Source organism: Aspergillus campestris (genome assembly GCF_002847485.1).
Source record: "Aspergillus campestris IBT 28561 chromosome Unknown P168scaffold_8, whole genome shotgun sequence".
Classification (NCBI taxonomy): Eukaryota; Fungi; Ascomycota; class Eurotiomycetes; order Eurotiales; family Aspergillaceae; genus Aspergillus; species Aspergillus campestris.
In genome coordinates, this window is record NW_020194343.1 from 354,876 (window position 1) to 372,765 (window position 17,890).

Consider the following 17,890-nt stretch of genomic DNA (forward strand, 5'->3'; position numbering starts at 1 on the left):
GGAAAGATCGGATGTAGGATGGGGGCAGTAACTGGGGGCGAGACTATATATGTATGAGCCTAGATCGGTTATATAGATGGCTTCCTCCATGGTCAAGGTAATCGCAAAGCAAACTTGATATTCAGCATCTAATACCGTCATGGGATCCCACGCTAACCAGCACGCGACTGCCTCTCTGAAGGTCAGTACGGTCTGACACCAAGAAAGACAGAGATCACTTCTCACAGGATGAAGATAGGACCCGACATATCCAAGCAACTGCTTGGAATTCATAAAGCAGTTTAAAGAGCAGGACACGCCATGCCCCACAGACAGACCCAAATTAGACATCATCGTTGTCGGCGCAGGACTCGGAGGCTTAGCAACTGCAGTTGCGCTCGTAACCCATGGCCACAGAGTCACAATCCACGAGCAAACGCCTGAGCTTGGCGAGGTAAGACGAGCATCTGACCTGCAATCTCAAGAATCAATCCACTGACTTCTCTAGGTCGGTGCAGGAATCCAGATTCCACCCAACTCGACCAGGCTTCTCCTCAAGCTAGGGCTCGGGCCCTACTTGAAACCCTACGTGACAGAGCCAGATTCAATCTCATTTCGCCGCTGGAGCAACGGAAAGGTTATTGGGTACACAAAGCTGGCTCCAAATTTTTGCGAGCTGTTCAGTGCTCCGTATCATGTCATCCATCGGGCAGACTTCCACTCCGCCTTGTACCGAAGGGCGCTCGATCTGGGGATCGACGTAGTTCTAGGATCTAAAGTAGTGGATTATGACGCGCAAAGTCCATCGATAACCCTAGAGAATGGATCATTGCTCAAAGCAGATCTGATCGTTGCGGCAGATGGTGAGTTATCTAGATTCTATCATTGGATGTACTCTAACTAACCATAACCAGGGATCAAGTCCATCGCAAGAGGGATCTTGCATGGATCCATCGAGAAACCACTAGAGAGACCAGGATTTGCCGCCTACAGAGCCACAGTAGATGTGAATCTCATGAAAGACGATCCTGACACCGCGTGGCTTCTGGAGAAACCAGCCCTAAATATCTGGTGAGCGCCATCACATACACCTAAAAGTAAGTATCACACTGACGGTCTTTTCCTAGGATCGGAGACAAACGCCACGTCATGACGTATACAATCGGCGCTGGGAAGGCCTTCAACATGGTATTGTCGCACCCGGATGAAAGCGACCCATCCACATGGGACCAGTCAACGGCGCTGCGCGATATGAGGGCCGAGTTTGGGGATTGGGATCCAAGGTTTGCAGTAGCAAATCTCACGTACCATATCAGAATACTGATAGTAGAGTGACCAGACTGACGAAGATAATTGGTTTCATCGACAAAACCATCAAATGGCCGCTCCTCACCGGTGCCCCTATGCCGCGCTGGGCCAGTGGGAAGACCGTCATTCTCGGAGACGCCGCCCACGCAATGCTGCCATACATGTCGCAAGGTACGGGCCTCACCTCAACATCGGCAGATATATAGGTAGCTGACAATCTCAGGCGCCGCGATGGCCGTGGAAGACGGCGTCGCACTGGCCCAGGCACTGACGCATCTAGCGTCGCGTGCAGATCTTCCTGAAGTACTCTCGATGTTCGAGACGGTTCGCATCGAGCGCACGAGCCAGATGCAGGAGGCTAGTCTTCTGAACGGACAGCTTTGGCATTTCCCAGACGGCCCGCTACAGCAGGCGCGCGATACGGCTATGTTTCCCGAGACTCAGGGCGTCTCGTTTTCGCATAGCCCGAACCAGTGGAGTGATCCGGCGACGCAGATGTGGTGTTATGGGTATGATAGCGAGAGGGAAATCGACGAGGCTTTTAAGAAACGGAAGTTTGGCATTAAAGATGCATTATGATTGTGGGACCAGGTAGAAGGCCGTGTATTCTTGTGCATGAGGTAGTCTATCGAGATAGGACGCATCCATGGATTCAAACTGCTAGAAAGCGGGTGAATCTTGGTTCAATATGAGTACACAATCAGTGACGCTCACTCTACACATACCGTCTTGCCTGTTAAACTCGAGAGTGGTACATCCCATAGCTTTCGATGATTTCGAGCGTGATTATCATCCGGCCTTGGATCCTGTCGGGGCGTAGTTGGAGTGATATGGATCCTTCTAGGATGTCTTTCCATGGCTTGATTCTTATTCCTGACTTCTTTCTGGCCTTTACTCTTATCGTTTGATAAACAATTATACCAAAACTAAAGCGCTATCACAAGCCGCTGGCTGGGGTACTTAAAGTCAAATTCAAGCCGAATGGCTCATATAGTCAGCCCAACAAATGCTGCATAGTCCGTTGATTGACACTCCAGAGCTCCATGCTTTAGGTTTACAGTGTTGGCACATTCAATCCGACCATTAGAGTTTGCTGAAGAAATATAACCACAGTAAGAAGTGAACACGACATGGGTCGTCCTCCTTGCCTTGATGGATTAGTAGATCCTCGGATGCCCTCGCAAACTTAGAAGTAGTACACCAGAAAGAGAAATAAAAAGAGAATGAATAAACTAGTAATGAAAGACTGCTTTTTGCGGTATCTTATTTGTTTTCATTTCATTCTTACTTTGTAAAATTATAGTCCATATTTGTAGACACTCCCATTCGTCCCTAGGTGATGTTTTTCTATCATATCCGCGAATTAGGGTTATGGTCCAGACAACAACGACATCAGTATTCTTGCTTCACGCTCACGTTACACTTCATGGCTACTACCTTCTAGATATTCCATGTCTACCACGTTCAGGTGTCCCACAGGCACCAATTAGAGCGGTGTAACCGGTGTAGAAGCAGATCCTACAAACAATCGTGCATAGCCTCAAAACCCTACCAGTTAGATGACCTATCATATCAGCCCAAAGACCCTGCACGATGCAAGCCGATAGACGATCTGGATCACTTGACTCCAGAGACGACATGACAACCATTCCACAACCCTTATCACTGGAACTGCCGGTGTATGAGGCCGCGTCGACCCCTCGGAGATCTCCTTTCTGTGGAGGATCTGGGCAGCAACGGCCTTACTGCTATTTTGCCTAACCTGTGAATATTTGTTGCATTCGCAACTTACTGTGCTTCTCTACGTGTAGCGGCCTGATATGTCAAGCATTCGCGGCCAATCGTCTTGTGATCTTCCAGCCAAGCCAATCTGCGATGCCAGAGTGAGCAGCTCGATGCACGATCCAAAGTCAACCCGATGAAGCATCGCTGCCACATCACTCCACTCAGTGTGGCACACAAGCCGTTCCTCATTAAAGAGCAATTCTAGAGCCAGTTTGGGCATACCTATTTTTATCCCATTATCAACTCGACCGGTTCAACAGACTGTGGGAGGGTCTCTTATCGTGGTACACCATACCTATCACTTTTCTACTGTCGACGCGCCTCAACCACGAGCCAGCCACCGTCCCGATGTCGCTCTGGCGTCTGTGGAAAGCACGTTCTTCGCCGTCCTCTGAAGACCGCAGTACTTCTGCACCGCCATCCCCGCGCGAGAGAGGTCCCAATGCGACCGAAGACCCGATCCCCTTCTTCTCATCCGATCGAAACCAATCCACACGAGACTTTCTCGATCCATCAGCCGATGCCCAACAGCACCAACAGCAGGAACAAGAACAAGAACAAGAACAACTTCTTCCTACCCAAGAAACAGCATTTATCTACGAAGACATCGACCCCCCGGACGAGTACGAGTATCTCCCGTCTCTAGACGAACCCACCCCCCTCCTCCAAGACCATACCGAAATGCTCTCCTCCTCCCCCGCCTCGATAAGCACCAGCACCAACATGGCCAGTACCCTCCCCGGCTACAACGACGTCAGCGGCGCCGTCATCGTCGACTGGAACGGCCTCCCCCATTTCCTATCGCCGCAGGAAGAGGAAGACCGAAAGGTCCAGCTTGAACGTGCTGTCCGTGACCGCATGCTGGGCCATCCCACCCGCACGGATTTCACCTGGGAACGGCCCTACCAGGGCACCGGCCTACCGCAATACTCGCCGACCCAAGAACGGAGAAGAAGAGCCAAGCGGGGCTCGTGGGATTAAACTCTTGACGGGTTGATGTCCGATATAGGCGATGATGATGTTCTGTGGCCATGACTTGATGACTTTTCCTTCTCTCTTTTTCTCTTCCTTTTCTTTCGTGTTTCTTTTTTTTTACTTTCTGGATGCTAAAGTAGGAGAAACTGTACATATCACTCGCATGCTTCCACATTCCCTCCTTTGATATTTCCTTTGTGAATTGATTGACTACTTGAATTGGACTCGGGGCATGGTTCGGCCAGGTGCTTGGATAGAGACCAATTTGACGGATCTGATGGACGGCTGGCGCGTTTGATTTAGCGTTTTGAGATGGTGGGTGATATTCGAACGGACGATTCATTTACGAACGAGGTTGACGACGACCATGACGACGACCATCATGATGATTACGATGATGATGACAACGAAAACGGAAGAGACGAACTGAGACTATGCTTGATGACCTGCATGAGACCAGAATATTCGATACCGGAATAATCCAATCCAGGATTTACTAGTCTCCTTTTATTGATACCTAGCTCATTGGTAATACATAGGGTTATGGACTGGTTTTCTTGTAGGTTGGTTGATTATAGACGGGCATTCATGTAGGCAGCTTTCATGTCGTATATGGTCAAATCGCGCTTCTTCGATCAATGTGTGGACATAACCACATTGAGGAACCAAAAGTGTCATCGCTACAGATAGTTGTACTTGAACAGCGTGCGCAATGCGAGATGAACAAGTTGATCGCTCTAAAACAATTTATACAACTATGCTATCAACAATCTACATATCCAACCAATTTAACTGCGGAACAGACGCAGTCCACCCTCCTCCATATCTTCCTCGCTCTCCTCACCACCGCTGCTCGCCTCCTCGTCATCGCCTTCACCCAGCAGCCCACTAGCCGTCCGGCCCAGCAACGACGCAAAGAACTCATTCCGGGAGTGGCCAGTCCACGAAGTCCGATCTTCAGGCGCCATGAAATTCTGCAACTTCTCATGGACGTCGAACCGCATCTTGCGGCCCTTGGACGCCCGCGTATCGATGTCCCGCTTGATCTTGTCCTTGCGCATGCCCGTGACGTGGTGCACCGCCCGCGACGGCAGCTGGATGTGCAGGGTGTCGATGCCGTTGGTGATAGCGTCCGACGACGACAGGCGCTGCTCGACGAGCTCCCGGAGCAGAGACTGGTAGAAGATGGTGTCATCGTAGATGGGCTCGTCGTCGGCATTGGCGGAGTCGCTGGCTGCCGATTTGCGCGCTCGCTTGGCGGCGCGGTCGCCCGTTTCGGTGGCGACGTAGGCGTCCAGGACGGCGCTGACGTTCTGCTGGCCGGCTGCGCTGGCGCCGAGGAGTTTGCCGCGGGTGTTGGGGATCGTGGCGTTGGAGCCGCGCACCTTGTGCGACCACTTGTCGAGGACGGTGCGCCGGTGCGAGAGGGAGGAGGCCTCGAGGTCGGTCATGCGCTTCCACAGCGAGGCGGACGAGGTGGAGGGCGTGGCGGGGCTCGCGCGCTTGCGCTTCTCGCCGGGCGTGTGCGCATCTGCGAGGGCAACGCGGAGGTCTTCGAGCGTCGACCAGAGGGTGAGAGCGGCGGACTCGGCGGACTTGACGGCCTCACCGTCGACTTCGTCCGCGTTCTTGGTCGTGCCGGAGAGCTGGTTGATGGCCGCTAGACCCTTTTGGAGTTTGATGCGCGAGTTGAGAAGGGCGTCGAAGGTCGCACGCTGCTGCTTGACGGCTTTGCCTTTGACGGCATCGGCTTTGGTGGCTTGCGAGATGGTGGCTGCGATGGATTTTTGGTCCGAGGCCATCAGTTTGCGGAGTTCCTCGCGGTCGTCGGATGAGGATTTGCGTTTGGGGGGTTCGTCTTCGTCTTCATCTTCATCCTCGTCCTCCTCATCTTCATCCTCTTCGTCGTCGTCCTCATCGTCGTCCTCGTCAGACGGGATTTCCATGTCTTCGTCATCCTCGCCAGAGAACCCCTCGCTCTCATCATCCGACCCATCGGTCTCCATATCTTCACGCGCATTCGATTTCCCCTTCTTCTGCACACCCTTAGAGCGCTTCTTTTCCATCACTTCTTCCTCGTCGGAGACGTCCTCCTCGTCACTGCCTGACCCCTCCTCATCCTCATCATCGTCACTGGCGTCATCGTCGTCGTCGCTGGAACGTGCCGCGAACGGATCATCGTCACTCTCCGCCTCAAGAGCGTCTCTGCTGACCTTCGATCCGGCGTATTGCTTGCCCAAGTTGATAGGGTCCTGCTTGCGAAGTTTCCCTTTTCTGCAGTGTGTCAGCAAACTGAGTCGCATCCAACAGGATCGAAAAAGCGAGACACGAACCCTACAGCCTGGTAATGTTCTCTCCCAGCACTAGCATCGGCATCCTGTCCGCCCTCCTCGTCGGAGCTATCTTGGGCCCCCTGTTCAAGATCCTCGGGATCGAAATCTAGTCGCGAAAATTCAAGTCAGTTCACGATATTCGGTATGCGAATAATTGATGATCGCGTGAAGATCAAACTCACCCTTCGGTGTCGGGTCGTCGAGCTCCGCGATCTGTTCTGCCAAAGATTTAGGAGCCATTGTTTCTCTGTATGGAATTCGAGAAAAGTCTTGTATTGCGGGAGCTTTTTTTCTTCATTTGTCTTTTCTTTTTTTTTTTTTTTTATTCTTTTCTGCCGCGGAAACTCCGAAGGCGGTGTCGGATAATCTACTTTCTTTGGGAGGCGGAGTGTTTCTTTAATACGGTGGGTTATTCCGGCGGTGAAGTATAGCCGGCAATATCGTCGTTCTATATCGAGTTGTTCAACTACACCATCAGCGCCTTCAACACTACAGGCGTAACTATTTCTTTACACAGGTCGTCTTGCTACTTTTTGACTACTAAGAAGAACTGAAAATGCCCTGAGTATCCTGAAATAAGTTTGCACATGGTTTCTCATCAAAATACCTCATTCTTAGATCTGCTAACCTTGCCTATCTTGAGATCCTTTCTACTCTTAATCTCTGTTAGAGAAATAGAACAATATTTGATCAGTGCTCTTTCATAAACGCAGCGAAGAACTGCGCAAACTCCGAGTCTCGTGCAAGCAATGCGGTCGGACTATCACATTCAACGAGCTCTCCCTCCTTCACAAGAACCACGCGATCGAAGCGGGTGACGTAGCGAAGTCGATGCATGACCATGATAACCGTCTGGCTGGCGAATTCCGTCTCGATCACTTTTTGCATGATTGCTTCCGTTTCGGAGTCGACGCTAGGTAGGGAGGAAGGTTCCATTCGTTAGCTCTTGCTCGTGAATACTCATGATCTGTTGCCGTTGTACTATGAGGGAGGGACAGAAAGGGGTGTAGATGCGATAGGCAGCAATCAATACTCACTTGCTTGTCGCCTCATCAAGGATCAAAATAGGGCTTCGTGAAGTCAACGCTCTCGCCAATGCCAGCAATTGCTTCTCCCCCATAGACCACTGAGAAGCGTCGAGATCTCCATCAAGGCCGCCGTTCAACTGGACCTTCTCCCATAGGCCCAGGCCCACTTTCTTGACTGCGCCGATGATCTCGTCGTCGGAGGCGACGGCATGGGGGTTTAGGTTGAACCGGATCGTGTCAGGCACAAAGTATGGGTCCTGGGGGATGACGTTGAGCTGCTGCCGTATCTCAGATGGCTGGATGAGTGCCAGGTCCCGGTTATCGATGGAGACATGGCCGCCTCTGACTTCCGTCATCTGCAAGAGGGTCATGATCAGCGAGCTTTTACCACTCCCCGACGGGCCGCAGAGGGCAATCTTTTCCCTAGGCTTGATCTTCAACGTTAGATCTCTGATGACAGGTTGACGATCGGTACTTCTATCCGGAGTCAGCCATTTCTAGACCGTAAGCAGAGGTGAGTTGTCACCTACTGGTACGCAACCGTAAGATTCTCAAAGGCAATAGCGCCCTCCGATGGCCACTTTTGAGACATGAGCGGTAGTGCCTGAACCTCGAGAGCTCTGTCCTCGCAAGGTGTGTCCTTCTGGAAGCTGTGCACGCGAGAAACGGCACCAATGGACGTTTCCAGCTGTGTCCACGCCTGAATCGCTTGCACTAGAATCTGATTTAGACTTAGCACCACATTCAGCGCGACACCTATACCACCAGCACTGAATTGATCTCTCAGGTGCGTGGCAATCGCGACTAGTATAACTGCCATGGCTGCAATGACCAGGTTCAGAACCAGGGTCAGCCATTGCTGCAGACAGAGCAGCGTGTAGAACGGCCGCTGGGATTGATTGATTCGCTTGTTGCATTCTGTTTGGAAGGCGTCGCCCCAGCCAAAGGCTCGCAGCGAGCTGATCCCGTCGATTGTCTCTGCGAAATGGGCGTAGAGTGGCGCTTTGGCTTCGATGTCGAGCAGCCGCACCTGTCGGGAGGTCCGGAGGTAAATGCGCTGGATGATGACGAAAGCGATCATCAGGAAAGGAAAAGTGATGGCCATGTACTTGCCAACAACACATAGTAGAATCAAATTCATCAAGGAGAGTGCGACATCTGTTGGCGCGGGGTGAGTAACCGGTTCAAGAATGGGATGGGAAGTCGAGTCCACTCACAGGCTACGGTGTTAACCACCCAGACTGGAAGCTTCATGTCGATGAGATCCATATCTTGGCTGAACCGGTTGGTCATGATCCCGACGTCGGTTGTTAGGAAGAAGCTCCACGGCGCTTTTAAGGTGGCTTTCAGTAGGTCCGTGTGTAGTGTTAATGCCGTGTCGTTGATGATGTTGATAAATAAGAGGCTGGAGATATTAGAACTCGTTACCTCACTCTCTCATCTTTCTAGGATCGAGACTCACACGCAGCCCACGAAGCAGCCTACAATACCGACAACTGTGAATCCGGTGTAGAACCCCAGGTACCAGCCAACCCTGCCGTTGGGATCTGTCGCATTCGACTCAGACCACCACTGGATCCACAGAGCTGCATGGGGTCGTGAGTGGTCCATTGGGCACTGACATAGGGAATTAATTTAGCGCAAACTCACTAGAGAAGGTATTGAAAAAAGTCCAAACAAATATCGAGGCAACGAACGCCACGGCAATCCAGGGGCCTGCACTCCTAGTGTAGTATGTATACACCTCCCAAGTGCCATCGCGCCGTGAGAAGTCGACTTCGTCTACTCTGGACCGGGTATCACTTGCATCGTCCTCGACTGCAAGACGTTGGCTTTCTTCTGTAGGAGCTTTGTTAGTATGAGGGTTGGGCGTTTCCCGGTGGGACACGATCGAATCCTCCGATATAGCATCTGGCGTCCGGTCTATAAGGTCTCCATGTGAGCTTGCATAAGCAGCTGCTCCATGGTCCACGACAATAATCTTATCTGCGTATGGAAGAAGACTATCTGTACGACGTTACTCCTGTTTCCCAGCTGTCGTAGAGTACAGATAAGGCTATACCGGTGTGAGTGGCCAGGATGACTGTTATGCCGGCTTTGTGGAAGTGTCCATCCTCAGCGAATAGAGCTGCAGCTAGGCTACTTACACGCTTGGAATCCAAGCCGTTGAAGATATCGTCAATTAGAATGACAGGGAGTCTAGAGTAAATGGCCCGTGCAAGCGCCTGTTACTTCCATGTTAGCTACGTCGACAGCGTCCTCAATGGCATCCACCTGGACACGACCTACCACCCTTTGTTTCTGACCTCCACTCAAGGAGGCGCCGTTACTCCCTGCGACATGCATGTCTCCAGCAGTAATATACCTGAAATCATCCTTCAGCCCACAAGCAGAAACTGCAAAGTCATACCATTCTGAGTCGAACTGTGCGCCCCCGGTGATGTTTTGCTGGATAGTGTCGTCCACAATCCATGGTACCTGAGGGCAGTACGCAATATTTTCGGACGTTGTGTGAACAGAACCTTTGCTCACAGTCATCTCACCAAGTATGCTTTTGATCAAGGCCGATTTTCCAGAGCCCACCGGCCCGGTAATCATCGTGATCCCTTTGCTAATCTCCAGGGTAAGGTTCTGGAACACGCCTTCTGAGCCAGATGGCCAGGTAATTTCTGCATCTTTAAATGATACTACAGCAGAAATACCAGAGAGTTTCTCTGCATCCTCAGTCTGCTGGACTTTTACGTCTGTCAGTGCAGACGTCGAAGGAGGGTATGTAATCGGCGATCTCTCCAGATACTCCTCGATTCTTTCGAAACAACCGACGCACTGAATCAATGCTGGAACCGCTTGCACAAAATCCAACAGAGGCGTAGTCAACAACGTGATTAAAGAGAGTGAAGTGAAAGCCTGAGACGCCATGAGGGACTGATTCTGCCGGACCACAGAGATGATTGCATAAACGGCGAATGTCATGTACGGGGCCACGTCCCTTGGTACATTTGCTATCGAGAGTCAGCACATCTCCAATGAACCAGCCGTCCTAAAGCCTGCATACATAGTAGCACGGTCCAGATTAGCAGCTTGCGGAACCGCGAAGATGTCTCCAGTTCTGCCACTCGCAACTTGGTCACCAGCCCAAAAAACACGTCGGTCAGCCCCAGCATTTTCACAGACTTCATGTCTCTCAGTAATGTGGACGTAACAGCAACCCGCTTCTCGACTCTCTCGACCCAAGCTCTCTGCGCTGGTGCGCTCCGCGCGGATATCGGGCCTGCACCAAACACGCATGCTAAAGCATGTCAGTATCTTTGACTTACAAGTAAACAGGAGTGCTGTGGAAGACTAATCTCACCCAAACAAATGATTGCAGGGACAAGACAAGCCAGAAAAACCTGACGTTGCAAAAGATAGACGGCCACGATGACCTCTAAAATTGAGGCCCAAATTTCATGCAACGATCTGAGACTGTTCACGATGCGCTCCACGTCTGTTCCCATTAGTGTGAGGGCTGCATTTCCTTTCACGTCCTCCTGTGCCAGGACGGTAGTTTTGCAGTATAGGCGCGAGATGAGACCTCCTCGCACCATTGTGCCCAGTCGGTATGTTTGGCGCCAGTAAATGGACGTCGATATCTAGACATCGTCAGTATACTCAGACCCAGCACCCCGAGAGCATTCTGGTTCAATCCACGGGGCCCATAGTACGTGTATAGACATACTGCAATCCCCAGATAAACGAGCAAAAATGCCCCCACCAGTGCCTGTCCGTATTCCTTAGGCTTATTCTTCGCTTCTCCCGCGAAGTAATCCACAGTCGATGTGATAAGGAACGGCTGGCAGAAGGTGAATCCAGCGAGGATGAGCCGAGGAATAATCCCCGAAATAGCAGTCCAACGGTACGCGCGGAAGACTGCTTTGATGAGCCGATATTTCCCCTCTGATTGCTCCCAAGCTCTTTCCAGCTTTTCGCGCGCCACGTCGCCTTGTAAGCTCTCGTCGACCTTCGGCATGTCTCCGACGGACAGTATCGTGGAGTATCCCAGCCGGATAGAGGGCACAACCCATCTAAAGACGCTTCGAGACCAGAACCCACTGGCCTGCTCTACTGTGACATGTTTGTACGAAGGACGTAAGGTCTCGACCTTTCTGGTCGATTCGAGGAAGGCAATTAGGACAGCGACGACGTATATCGTTGTCCACAAGACCCTGCAGGGGCCTGACGCCGAGATCAACCACAGGGAGCGTAGTCGCGGGATCCACAGCAGTGATAGCAATGAAAAATAGATGACGAGGAGGTCCGATGGTCGGGTCGAACGTTGATCTTCTAGGAAAGAGAGGGCCACTGCGCCAGCGGCGACAACGATATTGAGGATGTCGGATGTCAGTGACAACGGAGTATGCAAGACTGACGTTCGAATCCGTAGGACCGTATAGACCACAAGCAACACAAAGAGAGTCGTTAAAAGTGCCTTTTTTCCTTGTCATGGCCTGCGATTAGTACTCGTAGCTCTACGAAGAATGTTGTTCTTACCACTTTATACGCTGCCAATTTGTAAGACATCACTTTCACCGGATTTCTTCGTAGGATCTCCAGCCGGACCAGGAAGAAAATTACGAACAAGCCAGCGGGTAAGACAGTGAGCACGGCATCTTCGAAAAGAAGAGTGAAATCAAAATTTCGACAGTTGATGGCAACACGAGGGCCAAACTGACGGTCGCTGCCCGCATAGCAGGTTGCCGCCATGTTTGCTCACACAATTTGAGAAATATATTTTTCTTCGCAGAAGTCTAGATAAAATATGAAGAAAAGAATAGTCTTTTTGGTCCAACGAACAAATAAGTAAGAAGAATGGGAGAAGAATGGAGATGATATTACTTATTAGGCTGCGCCTGACTACGGAAAACGTGACAGTCATGCCCTAAAGATATCGTTTTTAACCTATGCACTCTCCTGAGAGCTCTTCCAACATTCTAGATTACTAGGGTCCAATCCACCCTATTCTAGCACAAGTCCTGTGGCATCTTTACAGCTATCAAGTGTTCAGGCTGTTCAAGCAACGCTTGGAGTTCCCACCGAGTAATCACGGAATGGCTTTCAGGCGATGTAACAGCGGGGTCATTAGTTGCAGTTGGGGCTGAAGCTCTTATCAATGGCAACACACGATAAACAAAACGGATTACACAAATCCAGGGGATTCTTGGTGCGTGGAGTGCTATGGCCCATTTGTACAAGGTTTGTCTTCCTCCCAAGGCGGTACTTTACCTCATTAGAGACTCTGAGGTGGTGATGATTGGTTGAGCTCGGGGGCTTAGACACCGGCACGACAGAGATATTTTCCGTTCTAGTGCTTGTTTGGGTAGGCCCCTGTCAAGTCCTATCCTTGGTGCTGCGATCCCAAGCTAGGTGACGTAGATCGCCTTGGAAGATGTCAGTTGAGTGCGGCTATCAAAATGCTTATCGGATATATCTGCCTAATCTCTCTTTCGTAAATTATGAATATTGCCTTACTTTCCTATTATTAGTTGCTAAAGGTTCAAGTAAATATGTTGGTGGTCTATATAACGTTGCCTTGTTCGGAAATTTCTGACACCAGTCCAAATTCAGTCATTTCAGATAAGAAATCCCCTGTGCTATAAAGAGCGTAAGATTCATACAGACACGGTTCCGCTCTACCTGGAGATGTTATATCAAACCAGATGACCGTGTGGTGTTCATATCTCACAGCTCTAACTGCTAAAGTGCTAGTCAGCTGTATCATTTCCCCGCGGCCACCCTGAGCTAGGGAGGGAATCCAAACATATTAGATGGCACGCAAAAAAAGGTGGCTCATAGTATCATCATCTGATCCCCAATTAATCTTGGATTTTCCGAAAGCTATATTAATTATAGTAGACTGATGTCAAAAGCTCAAGGGAGTTGCTAACAGTTGTCTGATAGTTACCACTGGTTGCAGCTGGTCGCTACTCACAGATGATGATAAACAATTTATGATGATATAAGAATAATCTTACACTTCTTGTAACTATTCACAAATTTAGTATAGTCTGTATAGTTACATACCTATTACCTTATCATCTAATATCCGTATTCATTGGTTATAGAATTATTACTTTTCTATCGCATTATTATTCGCAGTAGACTATAACTGTATCTTGTTTATATGCTGACCACTTAGTTACCGTATGCATAACTCTCCACCATTCTTCGTACTCTCCCGTCTTGGGTCGTGCTGGGATGGGTTTGAGAATATTTTGAGTAGAGAAGGAGAAGAGAGGGACAAGATTATTGCCATATCTAGTAATCTGGGCTTGGAAGACATGCAGCTTTGTTTCATCGCTTGTTGGATAGATATGTGTAGTAGCTACGTTTTTGAAATCAAGTTTGTGATGCCATCATCCTCGTGGAAATAACTAAAACATACGAAGGTACTCAAAGATGACTGGATTTTCTGGTTTATCAAAAATTAGGGCTGAGCATTCTAGATCATAGTATGGTCTGCGGGGTGGCGGAATCAGGGTTGTAGTGATCGTCCATTTGAATCCACACGAGAACTCCACTAGATCGATGATCTCTTTTGTAGATGTACCACATAAGTATATTCAGTAATTCTTGTTTGTTGATCATGCAGATCAGGAGGGAAGGATATCATGGATACCCTAATTCATAGACAGGCGCATCTCTATCATCAGCTAGGCCACCAACATTGTTTCTCTTATTTCCTCAATTAAATACTCTTCACAACACGAAGTCACCAGTTGAGTATATTACTAACTGAGTCACATCATGATTTATTGATTTATCTTCTTTTGCCCCTTGCGTGTTGTTGATCAAGTTTTCCAAGATTCATTGGCTCTCTGTCCCGCTTGGCTGCGCCGCATCTGTAAGGGTTAGATTGGTACCGCTAGTTCCATAACACCAACCACTTCACCGTTATTTGGCTTCGAGATAAGCTTGTCAGCGAGTTCCAGGGCAAGGGTGAGGACCGCCACCCCCTCTTTGAGCCTTAGCTTGTCCCTGTTCTTTGTTAGGCACGTGCCCTCAACCTAAATACCACGCTACCGGAGCCTAGGAGACAGTTCGGGTATAACAAACAGTTCGCGGTCCCTCCACATCATCTTGTCTCACTCTCCAAACGGAATAACGACACAATGAGTACCTCCAGTACTCACGATGAGCACGCCCCTTTACTCGGGACCGATCAGGTCCCAGATCCGCCCACAGCACGATCCCGGAAACGGACGGTCATGATCGCAGCGTCCACGCTCGTCCTCGCTTGTGACTTTGGCTTCTATCTGACCACCGCACCCCAGACAGAGATCTTTCAGGATATAATCTGCCGGAATTACATGGCCACTCTGGGAAACCCCCCCGGCACAATTCCCACGGAGGCCATCTGTAAATCAGAGCCGGTGCAGAGTGAGCTGGCGCTGGTGAATGGATGGAAAGAGACGAGTGATGTGTTACCTGGTATGGCTATTTCATTGTTTCAACGCTGCTACTACGCGCTGAGAGTAACATTGATTAAGGAATTATCTTGGCCATCCCGTACGGCGTGGCGGCGGATCGTTGGGGACGCAAACCGATTCTCCTCTTGGGGATATTGGGCATTCTGCTTGGGGAGATCTGGGTGCGTGTTGTGTGTAAGTAGTACCCCCCGGTGCGCTTTCAACGCCATAACTTACACAGATAAAGGCTTATACTCTACCCTCCTCCCCCTGCGACTGGTTTGGCTGTCGGGGATGTGGAGGCTTATTGGCGGCGGTGACATGGCGCTCTCATCTGTTTCTCTCGTTATGGTAGCGGACGTGTTTCCCAAAGAAGAAATGTATGCCCAGCATGTTAGTAGGTTTGATCTCTTGCTCACTCAGTTCTAGAGCCACTGCCCTTTTCCGCCTCTCAAGCGCGGTCATTCTATCCGAAGTGCTAGCCACCCCCGTCAGCGCATACCTCATGGCCCGTAATCCATGGCCACCGTTCATGCTAGGCCTAGGGGTTGCCATTCTAGGGTCACTCAGTGCATTCCTCATGCCGGAGACCTTGACCGACGCCAGATCAAAGAGTGTCTCAACGACAGATTCCAACGAAGACACGACGCAGACGCAGACGACAACAGCTGGAAAGAAATATCGGACGCAATATATCAAAGACAAAATGCGAGACCTCCACAACTCAACCCGGTTCATCACAGAAAACCCAGGCGTGACCATCTGTCTCTTTGCGCTGTTCATTACGAGCTTCAGCAAACAGTCAACGAGTCTGCTACTACAGTATACGTCGAAGCGGTTCCATTGGAGTATTGGCAACGTATGCACATCCCCACCTTATGTTCTCCAAAAGCTGAAAACGCTAACGTGAATAAAATACCAGTCCAGCCTTCTCATCTCCCTCCGTGGTCTAATCACCCTAGCAAGCTTCCTCCTCCTTATGCCGGCCATCTGTTCCCTCCTCAGTAAAAACCTCCACCTCCCTAATAACCTTATAGACCTCCGCCTCTCCCAAGCCACCAGCGCAGTCTCCGCCCTTGGTCTCGTCACTATCGCAACAGCGTCTTCTCGCGCAGTACTCGTCCTCGGCATTGTGCTGTTGTCCCTCGGCGCCGCCTTCGCAGTGACCTGTCGCAGTTTCGTGACCACACTCGTGAGACCGGACCATGTGGGGACACTATACAGCTCGGCGGCGGCAGTTAGCTCCGTGGGGATGGTCATCGCGGGCCCGTTGCTAGCTTATGCGTTTCGTGTGGGGCTGCATTGGGGAGAGAGCTGGTTTGGGCTGCCCTTTTTGATGGGGGGGTGTTTCTATGCCTTGGTTTCGGGGGCGATGATGAAGGTGAAGGCTCAATAGTTCTGAGGGCAAGGAACAAAGCCCGATCTTCTCATTACTAGTTGCAAAAATCCCCACTTAGCTACAAAAGATATCAGGACACTATTGTGCTTCGTCAGTAACCTTATTTCTAGTGCGACATTACCTAACCTACACGTCTCCTTCCACAGTCCCAAGATAGTACCCAGTATACAGACTGATTTATGTCCAAGTCTTCGTCCTCAACCTACAGTTTCTTCTTCATTGTCTCTACCGTCTCCTCCCATCAAATGTCGCTCGACGCACTGAGTTTGGCCACAAAAAAGCATCTTTCGGAATAGCCATCTTCCCAAACATATCACTATCAACCGCATGCAGCTCGTCCCATTCACGGATGGCCTCGAAGTCGCGACATTTCCCATTAACGTCGAGATCAGGCGATGGCGTATCGTCCCCTTCCCTCCACACCATGGTCAAGGCCTCGGTGGTTGCGTGACATTGGAGATTTTGCAACAAACTAGCGACGCAGTTACTGAGACGAGACCACCACATGCTGTTGCGGGTTTCGTTTTCCTTGTTGCCAAATGCGGTTTGACGGAGCAGATTCAGGCAGTGGATCTGCTAGGAGTGTTGGAATCTTGACTCCTATTCGTGAATTGTGGTGGTTGACTTACATGCATGACGTCTAGCTGAAACATGTAGGCGTCGTCCCCCAACCCCCAGTACGAGTCTTCAAGACGGGCTATCTTATCTGGATCCTTGCCCAGTTTGAGGATATCCGCACGAGTCGCGATATGCGTCCTGACGTTGTCAAAGTCATCCCATGCCGCGTTGTCTTCTGATTTAGTTCTCTCCCGTATATTCAACACATCCGGGCTTGGAAACAAATCTCTGCTGCGTATCTTCGGGCGTATAGGGATGTCGATTTCATTAGAGACGGGCGCTGGCAGCCATACAATCAATCAAACAATGCCGTATCTTCTATCCAGCTGTCGGGCTTACACCAATTCGACAGCCTCTCCATATCTAAATTCCACTTGGCCGGAGCGGAACAGCGTGAGGTTAACAACAACCCGATATGGATCCCTAAAAGCAACACATTCGCAATGATCAAAGAGGTCAATATCATCGCTGCTTCTGTGACAACAGATGCACTACGGGGCTCGTTCCCTAAAGCACTTTCGTCTTTCTGACCCTCTACATCGGCCTCACCACCGTCGAGTGTCGGGTCAAGACGTCGAGATCTGCGATCCTGGTAGGCCGCAAACTTGAATATCATGATGTCTGTTTCATCTGGCATGAAGGTGCAAGCGCCTCGGGTACTCGCGCTGTGGATCTCTTTCATGGAATCTGTCTCCGTGGGATGGGCCAACGAGAGGAGGATGGACCAACGAGAGGAGGATGGGCCAACGAGAGGAGGATGGGCCATGCAAGCCCTTGCCGTTATCTCTTACTTGCTTGATGGGCGCGTCTCTGGTTACAGCATACTGTGGTCCTGTAACTGTCTAGCCGGGTGTTGCGCCGTCGGTTCTTTTGCTTCGGGTCTTTTTGGTCTATAGTGAAGCAATGGAATTGCAACATACGGGTCTTGAGGCATCACAGGCTGTCATAATGTCCGCTCGAGCGAGGACATCCGTTAGTTAGACTACCCTAGTCGCCTGATATCACGACTTTCCTATGGCG

The 17,890-nt window shown here is 50.3% G+C and overlaps 6 protein-coding genes across 6 annotated transcripts; 3 read left to right on the forward strand and 3 right to left on the reverse strand.

The window, feature by feature from the left end:
* Positions 1–139: 139 nt before the first annotated feature.
* Positions 140–1,866, forward strand: P168DRAFT_345478 (putative salicylate hydroxylase; the record flags this gene model as incomplete). The annotated part of the gene is made up of 7 exons (XM_024841865.1): positions 140–181; positions 239–433; positions 488–842; positions 894–1,050; positions 1,107–1,262; positions 1,319–1,458; positions 1,511–1,866. 7 exons carry the CDS (start codon positions 140–142, stop codon positions 1,864–1,866), a joined length of 1,401 nt encoding a protein of 466 aa, XP_024691596.1.
* Positions 1,867–3,420: 1,554 nt separating this feature from the next.
* Positions 3,421–4,053, forward strand: P168DRAFT_319551 (uncharacterized protein; the record flags this gene model as incomplete). The annotated part of the gene is made up of 1 exon (XM_024840287.1): positions 3,421–4,053. The coding sequence occupies one exon, from the start codon at positions 3,421–3,423 to the stop codon at positions 4,051–4,053; it is 633 nt and encodes a 210-aa protein (XP_024691597.1).
* Positions 4,054–4,787: 734 nt separating this feature from the next.
* Positions 4,788–6,643, reverse strand: P168DRAFT_255094 (AATF family protein). The gene is made up of 3 exons (XM_024834439.1): positions 6,563–6,643; positions 6,381–6,486; positions 4,788–6,321 (listed from the first exon to the last, which is right to left on the reverse strand). Exons 1-3 carry the CDS (start codon positions 6,618–6,620, stop codon positions 4,836–4,838), a joined length of 1,650 nt encoding a protein of 549 aa, XP_024691598.1. The 5' UTR covers positions 6,621–6,643; the 3' UTR covers positions 4,788–4,835.
* A 380-nt stretch (positions 6,644–7,023) lies between these two features.
* Positions 7,024–12,151, reverse strand: P168DRAFT_270935 (putative multidrug resistance-associated protein; the record flags this gene model as incomplete). Its single annotated transcript, XM_024835234.1, has 12 exons — positions 7,024–7,293; positions 7,418–7,882; positions 7,939–8,566; positions 8,626–8,813; positions 8,871–8,994; positions 9,059–9,415; positions 9,471–9,633; positions 9,698–10,410; positions 10,464–10,697; positions 10,761–11,040; positions 11,127–11,876; positions 11,939–12,151. The coding sequence occupies 12 exons, from the start codon at positions 12,149–12,151 to the stop codon at positions 7,071–7,073; spliced, it is 4,338 nt and encodes a 1,445-aa protein (XP_024691599.1). The 3' UTR covers positions 7,024–7,070.
* A 2,349-nt stretch (positions 12,152–14,500) lies between these two features.
* Positions 14,501–16,345, forward strand: P168DRAFT_328104 (putative MFS multidrug transporter). The gene is made up of 5 exons (XM_024841315.1): positions 14,501–14,875; positions 14,935–15,048; positions 15,101–15,233; positions 15,283–15,712; positions 15,776–16,345. Exons 1-5 carry the CDS (start codon positions 14,557–14,559, stop codon positions 16,247–16,249), a joined length of 1,470 nt encoding a protein of 489 aa, XP_024691600.1. The 5' UTR covers positions 14,501–14,556; the 3' UTR covers positions 16,250–16,345.
* A 132-nt stretch (positions 16,346–16,477) lies between these two features.
* On the reverse strand, positions 16,478–17,486 carry P168DRAFT_319555 (oxidase ustYa family protein; the record flags this gene model as incomplete). Its single annotated transcript, XM_024840288.1, has 3 exons — positions 16,478–16,828; positions 16,882–17,150; positions 17,210–17,486. The coding sequence occupies 3 exons, from the start codon at positions 17,484–17,486 to the stop codon at positions 16,478–16,480; spliced, it is 897 nt and encodes a 298-aa protein (XP_024691601.1).
* Between the last annotated feature and the right edge of the window lie 404 nt (positions 17,487–17,890).

Bases quoted from the DNA above. Each gene is read 5' to 3' on its own strand.
- P168DRAFT_255094 (XM_024834439.1), bottom strand. From the start codon at position 6,620: ATGGCTCCTAAATCTTTGGCAGAACAGATCGCGGAGCTCGACGACCCG. The intron at 6,487-6,562 runs GTGAGTTTGATC...TTTCGCGACTAG, and splicing joins CGACGACCCGACACCGAAGG to ATTTCGATCCCGAGGATCTT. The intron at 6,322-6,380 runs GTTCGTGTCTCG...GACACACTGCAG, and splicing joins GAACATTACCAGGCTGTAGG to AAAAGGGAAACTTCGCAAGC.
- P168DRAFT_328104 (XM_024841315.1), top strand. From the start codon at position 14,557: ATGAGTACCTCCAGTACTCACGATGAGCACGCCCCTTTACTCGGGACC. The intron at 15,234-15,282 runs GTATGCCCAGCA...ACTCAGTTCTAG, and splicing joins GTGTTTCCCAAAGAAGAAAT to AGCCACTGCCCTTTTCCGCC. The intron at 15,713-15,775 runs GTATGCACATCC...ATAAAATACCAG, and splicing joins TCCATTGGAGTATTGGCAAC to TCCAGCCTTCTCATCTCCCT.